Source organism: Podarcis pityusensis (genome assembly GCF_964106645.2).
Source record: "Podarcis pityusensis genome assembly, chromosome: 11".
Lineage (NCBI taxonomy): Eukaryota > Metazoa > Chordata > Lepidosauria > Squamata > Lacertidae > Podarcis > Podarcis pityusensis.
Genome location: NC_138036.1, coordinates 973,672 through 990,508, shown reverse-complemented (window position 1 = coordinate 990,508; position 16,837 = coordinate 973,672). Strand labels below are relative to the sequence as shown.

General features: G+C 54.7%; 2 protein-coding genes across 4 annotated transcripts in view; both read right to left on the bottom strand.

The window, feature by feature from the left end:
- Positions 1–16,837, bottom strand: part of PIGO (phosphatidylinositol glycan anchor biosynthesis class O) — a 126,266-nt gene that overhangs the window by 35,474 nt on the left and 73,955 nt on the right. The gene's annotated exons all lie outside the window — the stretch shown is intronic.
- Positions 1,069–16,837, bottom strand: part of ATOSB (atos homolog B) — a 31,047-nt gene continuing 15,278 nt past the window's right edge. For all 3 annotated transcript variants that reach the window (XM_080973795.1, XM_080973794.1, XM_080973793.1), the window contains exons 2-10: positions 14,382–14,503; positions 12,043–12,276; positions 10,645–11,732; positions 8,379–8,437; positions 7,980–8,088; positions 7,125–7,283; positions 5,129–5,197; positions 4,745–4,941; positions 1,069–2,723 (exon numbers count right to left, since the gene is read on the bottom strand). In XM_080973795.1, coding sequence (XP_080829921.1) covers positions 2,570–2,723; positions 4,745–4,941; positions 5,129–5,197; positions 7,125–7,283; positions 7,980–8,088; positions 8,379–8,437; positions 10,645–11,637 — 1,740 coding nt within the window. In that variant the 5' untranslated portion in view covers positions 11,638–11,732; positions 12,043–12,276; positions 14,382–14,503 and the 3' untranslated portion in view covers positions 1,069–2,569. The remainder of the gene's footprint in view (positions 2,724–4,744; positions 4,942–5,128; positions 5,198–7,124; positions 7,284–7,979; positions 8,089–8,378; positions 8,438–10,644; positions 11,733–12,042; positions 12,277–14,381; positions 14,504–16,837) is intronic.

Below are 16,837 nucleotides of genomic sequence, written 5' to 3'. Positions count from 1 at the left end.
CACTAGTCAGGGTCCTTTAGCTACTCTACTGGTGTGACAGAGCCACAAAGGGCCTTGGGCAACATCTAGTCACATTCCTGCCAAAAAAGGAAGGTTTTGGTGCAATGGCAAAAGGTCCCCAAAGAGGAGTCCTTAGGTAGTTTGAAAGCCAGGCCAAAGTGACAAAGAAGACCTTCTCCTGCACTGATGCATTTCAAAGGCGATTATACTCACTCTAATGTGTGGGACGCCATTGAAAAGTATTTGGAGATTGCAACTGGCCCAGAATGCAGTAGTCAGGCAAGAGTTCTAAAATGCAATAGGCTGAAGTTCTGTTTTTTACATTTAAAGCTCTAATGGTCTGGCACCAGGATATTTGAAGGACCATCTCCTATTCAACACCATATACGTATGCACTGAAGCGATCTTTGGAGACCGTTCTGGGTCTTCCATGCAGTAGGCTGCTGTGTGGGACACAGCCTTCTCAGCAGTGGCACCTACATTGGGCAGGACTGGCGAGGGCAGAGCCGAGCTTGTGGCGAGTGTAAAAGCCCTTCTTGCAAAGGAGAGCTGTTCCTTTCTACATGATTTAGTGGCTTCGTGATCTTTTGAGGACGAGAAGGGCAAATGCAGAGAGGGAGAGCTAGCCATGGCTAATAGCTAGGCTAGCTAGATGGGCCTCCTTGGACAGAGGCAGTCTACCTCTGAATACCAGTTACAAACAAGCGGGGGGGGGGTCCTTGGCTGCTTGTGGGGCTTCTCAGAAGCAGCAGTTGGTGGTTGATGACGAAGACTGACCAGTGCAGGAAACGGGAAGCTGAGATCCAACAGGGCTGCGCTAAGGCTCCAACAGAAAACGAGTGAAAGAGACCCTTTCTCCTGGCGCAGATGGGAAGAACTGCCCTACAAGATTCATCCTGGGCAAGTTCCATTCAGGGGCAACTGCTGGGATTACTCTGAAGACAACAGGCCAGTGCCTGACTGACGCCCAGGCTCCGGGCCGCTCTTTGGGGTCTTGTGAGGAGGGTCCTCTTGACGTTAAACGGAGGCCGGAGAGTATTGCAAGCACAAAATGAAGACACACTCCCATTTCCAAACACACATTTATAGAATTTTCTTTTTTTTAAAAAAAAAAAGAGAGAGAGAAAGTATCTGGTACAGTCCTTTCTATCTTTTTTCTTCTTCAATATAAATATTTTCAAGTGTCTACAATGGTTGCCCCTCTCCTCTCCTCCTTTCTGCTTCGTCTCGGGAGCAGGACGTGGGAGGAGATGCAACGCAGGGGCGGAGGGCGAGGCGAAGTTGCCCTCTCCTCCTCCTGCTCCTCAAAGACCAAAATCCTTCACAGAAGCAAGGCTTCCTTTCTCCTTTGTGAAATGGTGCAAATCGCCCCTGCGCCACCCCCCTCCCACCCCACTGGCAGGGGCCTCAAGGTGATTGCAAAGGCAGCATTTTTGACCCCCAGCCCACTCCCAAGAACCCCCTAACAAAAAAACCCCAATACAGGGAAACCGCCATGCAGGAGTCCCAAAACAACTTCAACTCGGCTCCTCTACACCCCACCCACCCATGGCAACATCGTTAAGTTTGGCACCGTGTACGTCTTCAACCTGAGGTGGGCATGGAATGGGCAGGGAGGTGGTCTCAGCTCAAGACACGGAGACACAGCAGCGAGCGACACTCACTGTCTCCCCACCCTCAAAACACAGCTTCTCCCAAGACGCCCCTCCTGCGTTCTGCCTCTTGGAAACCCCCCAGGCGGACCAGGCGTCGTGATGCCAGGAGCCAGGCCCTTTCGGTGTCTCCTGCCTGCGCCAAGCCCTCGGCCAGCTGGGCAAGATCCGGGGGCTGCCGAGTCTCGTGCATCGGGCAAAAGGCAGGGGAGAGCAGGGGTGGGCTGATGCCCTAGAGAAAGGGCAGGGAGTCTGGCCCCCAGGAGGAAGGAATCCCGGAACGCGAAGGAAGCCCCGTGGGGTGCAAAGGATGGCTTGCTCTCTCCCCCCACCACGCACAGCTGCTCTTCGCAGGTTCAAATGCAAAGCTGGGAGCTCCCACCGTCCCCAGCGACTCCATCCTCTGCTTGCCAACGTGAGCCATTTCTGCTCAGGTGGTGGCCAGTGAAGCAGATGGAGGCCTCTGCCTGGATGGTCAAGGCTGCATCTTCCATCTTCCTTTCCTCCCGCCTCCTCATGACCCTTTCAGTGCTTCGTACTTCCAACACACACACACACACACACATATATATGTCTCACCCTGCCCTTCACTCCGATGGCCCCAAATCTTAATGTCAGAGCCCCTCTTTGTCTCTCCCCACCCCACCCGTTTCAACGCCACCCTGCCCCTCTTTCGGCCAGGCCCCTTCCTTCGGTTCCTCCTGCCCCCCACCCCCTGCCAAACCGCACAGGGCACCGGAACTAGAGCTTGAGAAGCACTGCATTTGAGATCCAGGCTGGGCGCAGGCCTCTCTCTTGAGGCAGACAAAAAACTATGAGCCCAGTTCATCTTTCGCACTCAGGACCCTTCCTCTTCTTCATCTGCCAAAGCCCCGTTGGCTCCGGGTGGGGTTCTCCCCACGTCCATCCGTCCTCCCTCAGGCTCGGGGGGAGTAGCAGGGGTTGCGCGGGAGTTCGGTGAAGGACTTCAGTTCGTAGGGGATCCCCGAATCAATCTCAATCGACTTGCGGGAAAAGAGCAGGCGGATGTTGTCGTGCAGGTAAATCTTCCCCGACTTGGAGCTGTGGAACCTGGGAAGCGGAGGAGGCACGTTTCAGAGGTTAGGAATCTGCAGCACCATAAGGAGAGCCTGCAGCTGGATCAGGCCAGGGGCCCATCTGGTCCAGCATCACCAGATTCCTCAAGGAGAAACCCATAAGCAGGATCTGAGCACAAGAGCAACTCTCTCCGCCTGAGATTTCCAGCAACTGGGATTCAGAAGCACGGCTGCCTCCAGCTGTGGAGGCAGAGCAGAGTCATCCTGGCTTGTAGGCATCCAAAGCCCTCTCCCCTATGAATCTGAAGGGGGGGGGGAGACTGCTTAGCTTGAGGAACAAAGGCACTATAGCTCCAAGTGGGGTAAGACGTTGGCAGGGAGGGGAGGAGAAGCCACAGAGCTGATTTAGCAAGATGGCATTCGATCCACTTGAGTGGACCGGCTTTGAAGGGGCGGCGGGGGAAGGCGGTCTGCAGGAGAAGGGCCAGATCCAGCACTTAAAGGTGCTTGGGCCCAGCCTGGATGGTGTGCTAAGCTTCAACCTGCTGGGGCAAACCATCTTCTCCTGAAATGGGAGGCAGAGGAGAGGTCACTTGGCTCCCACATCAAGTTTCCCTACACAAAAGATATGACAGAATGAGGATCTCCAATGAGGCGACATGTGAGAAGATTCAGGCCAGATTCAAGAAAGAATTTCTTCGTGCAGAGTTAAGCTGTGGAACTCCCTCCCACAGGAAGCAGCGATGGCCACCAACTTGGATAGCCTTAAAAGAGGATTGGAATGGCTACTTCGTCTCGATGGCTGCAGGCAGTGATGCTTCCGAATTCCAGTTTCTGGAAATCTCTTGTGCTCGAATCCTGCTTGCCGTTTCCCCATTAGGGCCACTGTGAGAACAGGAGCCTGGGCTAGAGGAGCCATGTCACTCTTCTTAAAGCGGCCATACCTATTTGAAATACATTTCCTTGTGATCTTTTAAGGAAAACGGGGCACAAAAATGTCACTGCCCAAGACAGCTTTTCCCCTAGAGCAGGGGTCAGCAAACTAAGGCCCGCAGGCCGGATCAGGCCCACCTGGGTCGTAAATCCAGCCCGCGCCTGCCGCAAAGCTGAGATTCCCAGCGATGGTGAGGGGAGGAAGAGGCCAGGCGGCGGCGGCTTTGCCACTCAATTGCCGCACCTGATTTACCTCGGCGTAGCACAGGGACGTCTCTGCCAATCTAACACAGTGCCTGGTTTACTTCAGCGGCATTTGATTGGCAGAGATTGGCTCCTCCCGCCTTGCCACCTCTGGAAGTCCGCTTTCCCTTCCCTGCCAGCTTCCACCTGCACTGCCAGGAGCGTAGCTGCACCCTGCCCTGCCGCTGGATGCACGGACACTAAGAGCCCTAAATATGTGCTTACTCGCAAGTAAGCCACAATCGTTTCAAGGCCGCTTGTTCAGCGCCTGAAGAACCGCTCAAGCCCACTGAGATGAAATGCGCTACGGATCGCGCCCCTGGGAAGGTAAGCACAGCAGCTGGCCCCCCTCACCTCTTCTTCCAGCTCCCCCCATGCTGGTTCTCCAGCCCACCACAAGGTCTGAGGGACAGTGGACCGGCCCGCAGCTAAAAAAAAATGCTGACCCCTGCCCTAGAGAATGCCAGGATCAGGCACCATTTGACTGCCATGCCTGGGGTGGCGGGAGTGGGGTGAGGAGCAGCCTCCCCACCTCCAAGGCAACTGGGGGAAACAGCCCCATGGAAATATGGAGGTGGCAGCAGCCCCAGATAAAGCCAGGACTCCAAAAACACTCACATTGCATTTGTATTATATTTTGCGTAGGACTTTCAGAAATCACCTTAAACCTTCCAGTTGGGATTCCTGCATTGCTGGGGGTTGGTCTGGATGACCCTCGGGGTCCCCCTCAACGCTACGCTTCTGGGATTCTATGCTTGGGCCCTAAGCGGGTCTCGTGTTGGGCGTGTAAATAGATAGTCCTGCCAGGACAGGACTAGGGTGGCCCAGGAAGGGCCCAGGGACCCCAGGCGGCCAGCCCCACGGCCAGCTCTTCCTCACCTCAGGTGCATCAGGTAGCAGAGGACCCTTCTGGGCACCTCGCTCTGGGCTGGGCTGGGGCCTTGCTCCACCTCCTCGCCAACGGGAACCAGGAAGATGCGGTGGCGCAGGAAGGTGACGTGGTTGGCAGGCATGTCGTGGAAGTCGTAGGTCACCAGGAACATCTTCACCACCGTCTTGTTGGGGTTGAATAAGGTCTGCAAGAGGGGAGGCCGTCACGGAGGCGGGGGAGAGCGGCTGCCCCACGGAGGGGGGCGAGGGGTCTCTGGGCTCCCCACCCCCAAACCTTAGGCCAGCGCGGCCCCCACATCTCCCTGCTCCCCTCTCTCTTCACATGCACAGCTCAGGAGCCAGGCTGCCCACCTGCCCACCTCTTCAACTCACCACTTGGATGGTGCCTGTTTTGGGGATGCTGTAGCCCTTCTTCCCCAAGGATTCCAAATCAATGACTCCCTGGAGCAGAGAGAGAAGGTTAGGGCTCAGGGGGGTTCAGAGGACGGTGGGAGGGGCAGGGAAGGGGCACCCGGGTTAGGGCAGTGGAATAACGCTCACTTTGCAGACTGGGAAGCCACAAGCCCTGGGAGGGGTGCTGTGGGCGATGGAAAGGGCAGTTCCCCTGGGCAGGGGCCAGGGCAGAGCATTTCGTGGCCACTTGAGCCACAGGAGAAACGCTGGACTAGCTAAGACCTTTCCATAGATAGATGAAAGATTTCTTAGTTTGCAAAAACACGTGCGTTGTCTCTTTATTCAAGTTGTGTTTTCTACAGATCAGTTTCATTTGTTGCAAGACATTACTGCTGCATATAGTATTAGGTTAGAAAGAAGAGGAGAGAGGGGAATAGTATTTGGGGTGGGGTCAGGTGGCAATGGTTCTATTCTACTTAGTGTATGTGTGAGGTTTTGTGTCAGCATCACTTGTGTGGGTCTCCTTACTATTTGCTTGTTGTATTTCCTTGGTGGTGAGAGAGGTTGGGGGTGGCCAAGGGGGTGGGTGGTTGTCTTTGGTTGGCTGAGATGGTCTTTGTTTTCACTTGTGAGTGGGGTGGGGGTGGGTGTGTTTAGATCAGGTTAGCCATATTGATTTGTATGCTGTTGGTGGATTTTTGTCATTGTCTTGTTGGGCTGTGTGTGTGATAAAGGGGAGCCATACCGGGGTGAAGGCCTCTTCTTCTGTTTGTTCCCGTGTCAGATTCAGTTTATTGGTTAATTTTTCTAGTAAGGCTGTTTCCCATACTATTTGGTACCATTGGTCCATGCTTACTCCTGACAGGTCTCTCCAGTGTCTGGTTATGATGCTTCTGGCTGCTGAGAGCAGGTGGGTTATAAGTTCTTTGTGATGTGAGTGGCCATTATTGTCTTGGAAGATGTTTAGTAGGGCCAATTCTGGGGTGGTGTCTAATATTTGCTTAGTTATTTTACATATTTCTTGTATGGCTGTTGTCCAGAATAGTTGGATTTTGGGACACTCCCACCAAATGTGGAGGTATGTGCCTGTGGAAGTGCACCCTTTCCAGCACTTTGGTGAGGTTCCTGGGTGTATTAGCGCTAGTTTTCTTGGTGTTAGGTACCACCTGTAGGTGATTTTCAGAGTGAGTTCTTTCCTTTTTGTTGATATGAATTTGAAGGCGGGGGTTAGACCACATTCTGGTCCATTGGGTGGGGTTAATCTCATAGCCTATGTCATCCTCCCATTGTTTTTTGATTGTATCTAGGGAATTTGTGGGATTTTGGAGTAGTATTTTGAATAGTGCGGATACCATCCCTTTGCCGTGTCCCTTTGATGTTAGGAGGAGGTTTTCGAAGGTTGTCAGGGCCATAGTTGCTGCTGATTTTACTACTGGATTGTTTAAGAGGGCATGTAATCAGTGATGTGTTAGCCCCTAGTTTGTCTTGTATTTCTTATGTCAAAGTGGGTTTGTTATTTTTGTAGAAGTCTGCTAGACGGTATAAGCCTTTGCCTTGCCAGGTTTTTATCTGGAGGTTTTGTGCCGCATGGTGGAATAATGGGTGGTACGCCAGGGGGATTAGTGGGGACGGGGACAGTTTGCCTGCTTCTTCCTTCCATGCTTTAAGCGTGGTCTGTGTGAACCTGTTTAGTGTTGTGGGGATTTTCCTTAGATTGTTTTGGGAAATGTGTTTTGTTTTTTCTATTTTGACGATTTGAAATGTTAACATGATTAAAAAAAAAATCTAATAACAATTTAAACAAACAAAAAATTAGAATGTATGGGGTTTATCCCAGCCAAGTTCACTCATGACCAACCTGGGGCGGCCAATGCCACCCCATTGCCCCAGTGGGTCTGTTGACTGAAGTCAGTCCCTGCCATGCCACCAGCCCCCCCTTCCCAAAGCCCGCTCCCCCCTACCCCAGGTCGCCTACCAGGAAGGGCGAGGGGGCGCTGTGCTCCGCTATGTCGAAATAGGTGACTTCCACAGGGAGGGTGGCATGCTGCGGGCAGTAGGAGCCGCTGGCCCCGATCTCCGCCGTGAAGCCCTCAATCCGGCCGGCCGGCGGGAAGCGCCCCTTCAGGATGGACTCCTGCGCAGGGAGGAAAGAGGGTGGGTGGGCTAGCCAGCCAGGCAGCAGGGGAAGGGAATGGGCTCCCTCCCCACACACAAAGGGGCCTCCCAACTCATCTCCAACCCCCCTTTTATCCTGCAACTCAGCCATGCGGGCAAAGGGCTCTTTAACCCTTCCCTCCCCAGTGCTAACAGCAAGAGCAGCTCAGGCACTTGCATAATAATAATAATAATAATAATAATGGTACCCCAACCACCTGGCTGGATTGCACAGCCGCTCTTGACAGCATCCACACTGGAGGCCAGAAAAGGGTGCCTAGGAGCCCTTTGCCATCACAGTGGGCAAAAGGAGCCATGTCATGCTCAACCCTCTTTACACGGGGGGGGGGGGGGGGGCGGACATGTCCTGGATGGCTGTCTGTCCTGGATGCTTCAGTTGAGATTCATGGATTGAAGGGGGTTGGACTACATGACCCTTGGGTCCTTCCCAACTCTATGAGTCTCTGTTTCCATGTCCAGAGTGCCCTTTACCCAGGACTCAGCTCTCCCAGGGCCACATAAAAGGCGGAGGCAACATCCGCTGCCCCTCCAGCCCCACCCCCCGGGGCAGACGGAGCCGGTCTCCCCATGGAAGAGGAGCCTTCCCGCCCTCCTCAGTCCCGGGCGCCCGAGAGGAAGCGCTCCCTCGCACCCAGAGCCTCCCAGCCGCCGTTACCTCAAAGTTCCCCAGCAGGGCGCGGCTGGTGGAGGTGGTGGCCCAGGGGGTGGCGCTGGGGGGCCGGCAGCCCGCTGGGCTCCTGGGCAGGCTGCTGCGGAGATGTCTCCTGTTGGGGCAGAAGGTCGGGGGGTCAGTTTGAGCAGAGGCCCCCACGCCCTGCCCACCCCGGAGACCTGCCAGAGCAAAGCTCCCAGGCAGCATCTCCAGAGAGCTGGGGGGGGGACCCCTCCCTCTGCCAGGGAGACAGCCAAGGGCACGAGGGCAAGGCTGCCAGCCAGGGCACCCAAGCAGGGAAGGCCCAAGAGCCACCCCCACCAGTCCAGCAACTCTGGGCGGTCACCTGGGGGGTCACTGACTGTGGGAGGGGCTGAAAGGGAATGCAGGGGGGGCACTTACTGTTTGAGGCGCAGCCCAGCCTTCAGCTGGCAGCCGGCAGAACCGCTGGTGGCCGAGCCCTGGGGGGTTGGGGTGGGGGGTGAGGAGAGACAAAGGGGGAAGCGGGAGGTTAGAGGCGGGACCCCCAAACGCAGCGAAGGAGACTCGCGGTCCGAACTGCAAAGCAATGGCATCTTAAGCACATTGGACTCGTGCAGTAACAGCTCCGCCTTTGCAGGCCAGCAGGTTGGAATTCCACAGGTTAACCTGCAAGCAGGGCAGAGAGCTTGAAGGCTCTTTTTGTGCCAGGAAACCCCTACTGTGCTGGGGGCAGGGGGTGCAACACTGGCTCCAGAAGGCTAGAGATGCTCACGCTGCGGCAACCGGAGAAGACGCGTCTTTGCGTCTCCCCAGGAGCCTTGGGGCTGAACCCCATGGAAGATGCGGTCGCACCGAACTCTCGAAAAGCGGTTCCCACAAAGCGACCATCATCTGGGCTCCACAAGACCCGCTGTGCAGGCAGCCAGCCCAGGAACTGCATGCGCACGCACATTCCCCCACACGGGCAGGCCCCAGAGGCGAGGGGTCCGAGCCACCTGCACCCTCTATTCCAGATGCCTGCCTGGGACCCCCACACCTGCCCACCAAGCCCCAAAGGACCCCCATCAGTAGGGTCCCATTCCCCCCGCAGTGACTTACTAGAAGTGTCCCACAAGAGGGTCCTCTGGAGCCAGTGTGCCTGGAGGAGGTGGGCACCCGTGGGCAGGAGAGGGGAGCCAAGCCTGGGGATGGGCAGATGCCAGGGAGAGCACCCAGGTGGGAGGCAGAATGCCCACTGGCTCCTGCAGAGCCGGCCGGCGGCTGGGCTCTTCCAGAGAGAGGCCGGCGGGTCACATGCTCAGTGACCAGGCAGTGACCTCCCTGGCACAGAGAGGGGGAAAGGGACAGGGCAGGGGCCAGCAGCTCTCCTCCGGGGCCGAGGCATCACAAGGCATCCCTCGTGCCAAAGGGCTTCACGCCCCATGGCACAACCCCTTGGCTCAGAGCTCAGCCTTGATGTGGAGGGAGATGGAGGAGAGCCTTCGTCTGAGACGGCCCTTTCCTCCCTCCGCACATCTGGGTGTGGGGGTCTCCTCTCTTGCAGAGCTTGGCCACCGCAGCCCCCCACCCCCATCACCCTGCCCTTCTCGGCGTGGGCCCCACAACCACAACAATGGCCTCCCCAACCCCTCAAGAACGGAAGGAGCCCCCAAGACAGGCTGGCAGGTTAAAGGAAGCTGTCTTAGTCCAGGCCAGCCTTTCTCCACCTGTGGGTCCCCAGATGTTGTTGAACTACAACTCCCATCACCCCTAGCTAGCAAGGCCAGAGCTAAGGGATGATGGGAGTTGTAGTCCAACAACATCTGGGGACCCACAGGTTGAGAGCCGCTGGTCTAGGCTTTTGGGGTGAAACAGGGTTCTCTCTCCCTTCCCTCTGGCCTCACCTGGGCAAACACTGAATTGACCTGGCCGGCAAAGCCAAACTCACTTTTACCAAAGGCTGCAAATACAAGACGCCTCAGGACCAGCATTCATATTTCTAGGTACCCACCGACGGCTCCAGTCTTCTCAACTCAGGAATAGCAGGCAAGGGCCAGAGAAAATCCTTTGCAGAGACTGAGAGGCGACCAAACAAGGCTCTCCTCCTCACTGGGACACAAACTATTGTCTGCAACATTTCCTTGGTGACATTTTGTATGTTTCAATCTTTTTACTCTATTCTATCCTGGATTTAACTTTCCGCATGCTTCAAATCATGGTTGTGAATCTCCTAAGCGATCCTTTCATTGTTCTACCTTTTCCGTAAACTGCTTTGAGGTTCCTTCCTACGACCGAGTGGCGTATTAAATAAATACAGTCATACCTTGGTTCACGAAGGCCTTGCGACTCAAATGTTTTGGGTCCCGAACGCCGCAAACCCAGAAGTGAGTGTTCCAGTTTGCGAACGTTCTTTGGAACCCGAACGTCTGACGCGAATTCCACGGCTTCCAATTGGCTGCAGGAAGCTCCTGCAGCCAATAAGAAGCCGTGCCTTGGTTTTCAAACATTTTCGGAAGTCGGACGGACTTCCGGAACGGATACCGTCCGAGAACCAAGGTACGACTGTATATAAAATATATGAAATAAATAATAAATAATACCACAGAAACTTGGTCCTTTTCCAAAATGATGCAACCTTCTTCCCCTGACCCTCACAAAGGGGGGAGCTCACACACCCCCAGCCCCCCCCAGCAAAGCTAAATCTCACCTTGGCCACCGGCAGCAGGTGGTTCCAGAAAGGGGCGCCCTTGGCGTCGGTGCTTCGACAGGAGGCTGGCACGGGGGGGCAGGGCGGGGCCCTCTTCTTCTTCTTCCGGGCAGGGGGGCGCCCCTCGTCCTCGGAGCCCCCCGCCTCAGCCGCCCCCTCCGCCGAGGAGGGCAGCAACTTCCGCTTCGCCGGGCAGCAGCCGGCCCCTCCGCCAAGGAGCCCGCAGCCGGGGTGTGGAGTCTTTTCGGCAGAGCCCAGCCCGTTGGCATCCGAGCCTCGAGCCGCCGGCGGAGTGCCAGGCTCTAGGTGCCCTCCGGGTGCTCCCAGGGGCGCGTCCCCCAGCTGGGGCTGATGTGCAAGGTTGTGCAAGCCAGGGCCCAGGAGGCGGTTGGGGCCAGGGGCCCCCTGGTCCCTGGGGCCCCCGTTCTTCTCCTGCCCCCCGGCAGGGCCAGGGTCCGGCGAGGCGGGGGCGCAGCCTCTCTTCGCCGTGTGCAAAGTGTCGCAAGGGGTGTGCGGGGCCTGCGCTGGGGTGGCCCCTCGTGCCCTGGGGGGGCTGCTCTCGGGGCGGTGCTCCACCACCCGCAGGCCGCTGTGGGAGAAGTGCTGGGCGGCGCCCCCCAGGGAGAGCTCGTCCACCAGCAGCCCATCCTCAATGTCGTCGTCCCCCTCCTCCCAGCGGCCCCTCTTGGCGTCCCACTCGGCCCCCTCCGGCCCCCGCTGGGGCTCCGGGCAGGGGCGCTTGATGGGCTGCCTCCCGGGGGCCCTCTGTTCCGGAGGGGGGGAGCAGCCGGCCGGTGGGGAGAAGATGGAGACTTGGTAGACCTTCTGGCAGGCGAGCTCCGGGGGTCCGCAGCCCATCAGGACCCCGCGGTGGCGGTGCCAGGGGAGGGGCCCTTCCTCCTCCGCCTCCTCCTCTTCCTCCTGCTCCTCCTCCCGGCTGGTGCCTGCACTGCGCTCCTGGGGGAGGGCCGACTCTGCATTGATGTGCCGCATGGGGTGCGATGGGGCAGGGAAGGGTGCTAAAGTGCCGCGGGGCGTTCGGGAGCCTGGAGAAAGCCCCTGCTATGAAGTGTGCTTCATGGCTGCATCTGGAACGAGAAGAGAAGGCGAGTTGAGAGGCAGGGGGGAAAAGGCTCATGAACTCATGCGCAGCCTCAAGAAAGCGGAGAGATGCTGCCAGGATGCTTAGGGAAAGGCAACTTCCGCAGGACATGTGATGCAGTCTCCTCCTCCAGCCCTTGCCATACCTGACCAGGTAGAAACAAACCCTTCAGCTCTCCAGGGCAGAAGCGGTTTGGCGAAGGGGCACGGCAGCAAAGTCCTGAACCCCCTGCTGCAGCCCCTAGCCCAAGTGCCCCATGGGGGTGCAAGCCTTCCTCCAAGGAGCCAGGCACTCACCCCTCTGCAAAGGGTCCCTCGTCCTCGTCCTCCACCTGGGCGCCCCCTCCAGCAGCAGGCGGTGGCTGGCGTAGCCGGCAGGCGAGATCTTCCACCCTGGCACTCCCCAGAAGCGGCGTGGCTGCCTGGGAATGGCTCCCACCATCACGGGCTGCGGCGCGAGTTCTGCCTCCCGGCCTCCTCAAAGTCCTCGCGGGTGAACAGGGCAACTCGGCAGCAGCAGCAGCAGTGGGGCTGCAGAGAAACAAACACAGAATCATCATCATCATTAATCATTTCATTTCTATGAAGCCAGTGTGGTGTAGTGTGGTGTAGTGGTTAAGAGCAGTGGACTCGTAATCTGGGGAACCGGGTTCCCGTCTCCGCTCCTCCACATGCAGCTGCTGGGTGGCCTTGGGCTAGTCACACTTCTCTGAAGTCTCTCAGCCCCACTCACCTCACAGAGGGTTTGTTGTGGGGGAGGAAGGGAAAGGAGAATGTGAGCCGCTTTGAGACTCCTTAAAGGGAGTGAAAGGCGGGATATCAAATCCAAACTCTTCTTCTTCTTCTATACTGCTTTATATTTTGAAGGGGGGTGGGAATCAAAGTGGTTTACAACACATTAAAACATCCAGTAAAACAGAAAAAGAAGGAACTTTTTATCACATGTGGTGGGAATGTAAGAAAGTGAAAAACTTCTGGGAAATGATATATAATGAGATGAAAAAGATGTTGAAATACACATTTATTAAAAAACCAGAAGCATTTTTTACTTGGCATTGTAGGGGAGGATGTTAACAGACAGGTCTGTAAGTTGTTCTTATATGCAGTAACGGCAGCAAGAATACTATTGGCACAAAAATGGAAGCAAGAAGAATTACCAATGAAAGAAGAATGGCAAATGAAATTAATGGACTATGCAGAATTAGATAAATTAACAGGAAGGATTCGAAACCTGCGGGACCAGAGATTCTTAGAAGATTGGAGTAAATAGTTGAACTATTTGGAAAGCAATTGTAATAAAACAGATTACGGTAGTAGGACTGCAAGAAGTTCTATAAGCAGGATTATATGAAATATTGCAAGGAAGACTATGAAGAGAATTATTAATGATAATTAAAAGTAATAGAGAAATTAAGGAATGCAGAATAAGTGATAAAGAATGGAAAATCTCCAGAGGTTGTTGACGGAAGTCTAAAATATTGTATAAGACAAGAAGTTATATTAAATGACTGTTGGAAATGATATGTTAAAAAATTAATAAAAATGTGTGTGTGTGTGTGTGTGTATATATAGCACCCACTAAAACGATCCAGAAGAAAACAAATTCAAACTTCAAGGAAATTATTTCAGATGCTTCTCTAAGGGACATTTTGCTTCCCCCCTATTTATTTATTTACCTACTTAATTGACAGAGCTGCCCCACAGCAGAAGGACTCCAGGAAGCCAGAGGGTCAGACTAAGACCGCTCCTTCGTGAAGTTCACGGGGTGACCTTGGAGTCGGTCGCAGCCTCTTCACCTACCTTGCAGGGACGTTGTAGAGATTAGCTGAGGAGGGGGTGAACCATGGATCCTTTGTAGAAAAAGGTGGGTCATATGTGCAACAGATAAGCTCTTTTGCTGACCTGCCTAAGGAAGCTGGAGAGGTCAGCCAGGTGGAGAGGTCAGTCGCAAGCCGGGCATCCAGGTATCTCCACATGGTTGCAATTGGACCTGCACCAGGTGCAAAACACGCCTGCTGCCTGGGGAATTTCTAGCACTGTTTAGGACCGTAACCTTGTCTCTTCTAGTGGGGCAGAATGGCTGCCCCTGTTGCCCCCCAGGCGCTGTTGAATGACACCTCCCACCCCCTGCCACTGGCTGGTTCCTGCGGTACGTGGAAGGGCCACGGGTCCCCAGTCCCTGCTCAGTGGGAAGCTCAGCAGAGACTCGCCCTGCAAGGAGGCATCATGCTGCAACCGCAGGCTGTTCTCTCGCTCACTCACTAAACTCTAGCTCACATGGCCCTTAACTGTAAAACATATGATGATCTCCGCCAACAATTTCTAGACCATCTATGTATTCCAACATGGAAACCAGAGACGGAGGTCATGCGCTTCTTATTACAGGGGAGAGACCAGGAGCTCACCAAGACAGTAGCTAAGGTCCTCTATTTGATTTTTTGTTGCCGAAGTACGCTGCAGGATCCTGCCCTTGCTGGAAACCCACAGAGATGAGGCGGATTGCTCGCCTCTTTTGCCCTTTGGCGGGTCACTGTGCCGTTGGGGTGGTGACGAGTTTGCACTGGCCTATCTATTTTAAATGTATTCTGAATGTTCTTATGTGATGCCAAGAAAGGTTACTTGACTTGCTAACTCACCAGTTCCACAGGACCTTTCAAACGAAGAGCGGCAGTGGCAGCAGGGGCCTTCTCCCATGGCACTCCGCCAGCAGCAGAGACCCCAGAAGCCCTCAATTCTGACAGAGCACCTTCTTCAAGACCTGGGAAAAGCACACAGAGGACCAGGTGAGATGTGGCCCCTCAAAGGGCACAAAAATAATGCTTAATTATGTAATCATCAAATTCTCTCAAGTACCAAATAATATTTATTAGTTAAGGTGGGAGACACATGGCTTGCCAGTACATTGGTCCCTTGGTTCTCAAACTTAATCTGTTCCAGAAGTCTGTTCCAAAACCAACACATTCCAAATCCAAGGCGCTCTTTTCCATAGAAAGTAATGCAAAATGGATTAATCCGTTCCAGAGTTTCAAAAACAACCCCCAAAACAGCAATTTACCATGAATTTTATTTTCTAACAAGACCACTAATCCATAAAATGAAAGCAATAAACCATGTACAGTCATACCTCAGGTTACAGATGCTTCAGGTTGCGTTTTTTCAGGTTACGGACGCTCCGAAACCCGGAAGTACCAGAGCAGGTTACTTCCGGGTTTCGGAGGTCGCGCATGCGCAGAAGCGCTGAATCGCAACCCGCACGTGCGCAGACGCGCTGCTGTGGGTTGCAAATGCTGCGGGTTGTAAACGTGCATCCTGCATGGATCACGTTCGCAACCCGAGCGTCCACTGCACTGCAGTCACACAATCAATCAATCAGTAGCTGAACTGGGTTCCACACAGTCACAAAAACAAAACAAAAAGAGTCACAAAAACGTAAAATAGTAAAAACAGACAGACCTCAGCGTAACACTCAAAATGGAAGTGTGGAACTCAAATTGGAAGTGTAACATTCAAAACGGAGCATGTTCGGCTTCCGAAAAAAGTTTGCAAACTTACTTCCGGGTTTGCAGTGTTTGGGTTCCAAGTTGTTTGGGTACCAAGGTGTTTGAGAACCAAGGTACCACTGTAGTACATGTGAGAAGGATATTGGGGTCTTAGTGGAACATGAGTCCACAGTGTGATGCAGCAGCAAAAAGAGCTAATACTATTCTAGGCTGCATCAACAGAAGTCTAGTGTCCTGACCAAGGGAAGTTATAGGGCCGTTCTATTCTGCCTTGGTCAGACCACACCTGGAATACTGTGTCCGGTTCTGGGCACCACAATTTAGGAAGGATATTGAGAAGCTGGGAGGTGTGCAGGGGAGGGGGGGCAACCAAGATGATCAAGGGGTCTAGAAGCCAAGCCTGATGAGGAACAGTTGAAAGGGCCGGGTATGTTTATCCTGGAAAAGAGGAGGCTGAGAGGAGCCAGCCAGCAGGCCAGGCGCATCCCACAAGCCAGGCCACTGGCTGAGCCAAACCTGCTCTCCCTGCAGCAAGGGCCAAGCAGGAGATGGAGGGAGAAAGAGGGGGCAGAGGGAAAGCAGGAGGCCTAACGCCCCAAGGAGGAGCAAGTGGAAAAAGAATCTGTGCAATTCCGGGGGCTTGTGCAACACTTGGCAATAAGAGGGCGAGAGATGCTGAGGCCACTTTCCCTGGCTCTGCTTTCCTTGCACGGCAGGTTCAGGTGCTGCCCTGTCCCTCCTGTGGCATCTGTCCTCCCAGCAGCCCTTTCTCCACCCCATCATCCAGCCTGGACACTGAGGTCCAGCTCCGAGGGCCTTCAGGCAGTTCCCTCCCTGCGAGAAGTGAGGTTACAGGGAACTAGGCAGAGGGCCTTCTAGGTGGTGGCACCTGCCCTGTGGAACGCCCTCCTACCAGATGTCAAGGCAATAAACAACTATTTTACTTTTAAAAGACACCTGAAGGCAGCTCTGTTTAGGGAAGTTTATAATGTCTGACGCTGCATTGTTTTTAATATTCGGTTGGAAGCTGCCCCGAGTGGCTGGGGAAACCCAGCCAGATGGGCAGGGTAGAAATAATAAACTATTATTATTATTCTGGGCAAAATGAAGCAGCAGGCTGGGGCGGCATCCCTTGAAGTATCTGAACTGGAAGAGCCGTGCCGGCCTCATGAGAGAAAGGAAGGAGGAACTGGTGGGACTCCTTGCCTCAAGATGAAGCAGGCAGACCTGAAGAGGAGAGAACCAGGACTATAGACCCCCCCGGTTCCTCTGGCTGAGCAAGGTTGGGTCAAAGTCCCGTGGGCAAGAGGCAGCGGTGGGGCCCTGCCACCCACAATTCCCATCCCCCCCACTGCATTTGGCATGGGGGGAGAGGGGGCAGAAGAGGCCCAGGGCCTCTGGGCTTGGCAGACCTCTCCTGGAGCCTCCTGCAAGCTCCAAATAGGGGCAGTGAGGCAGCAGAGAGGCTGCTGCCGCCGGCTCAGCGAGAACTGAATCCTTTCACAGAAGCCAGCGAGAACTGAATCCTTTCACAGGAGCCGAGGAGGATGCTGGAATCCCAAGGAAGAATGCAAGGCAGGGAGCAGAAAGAA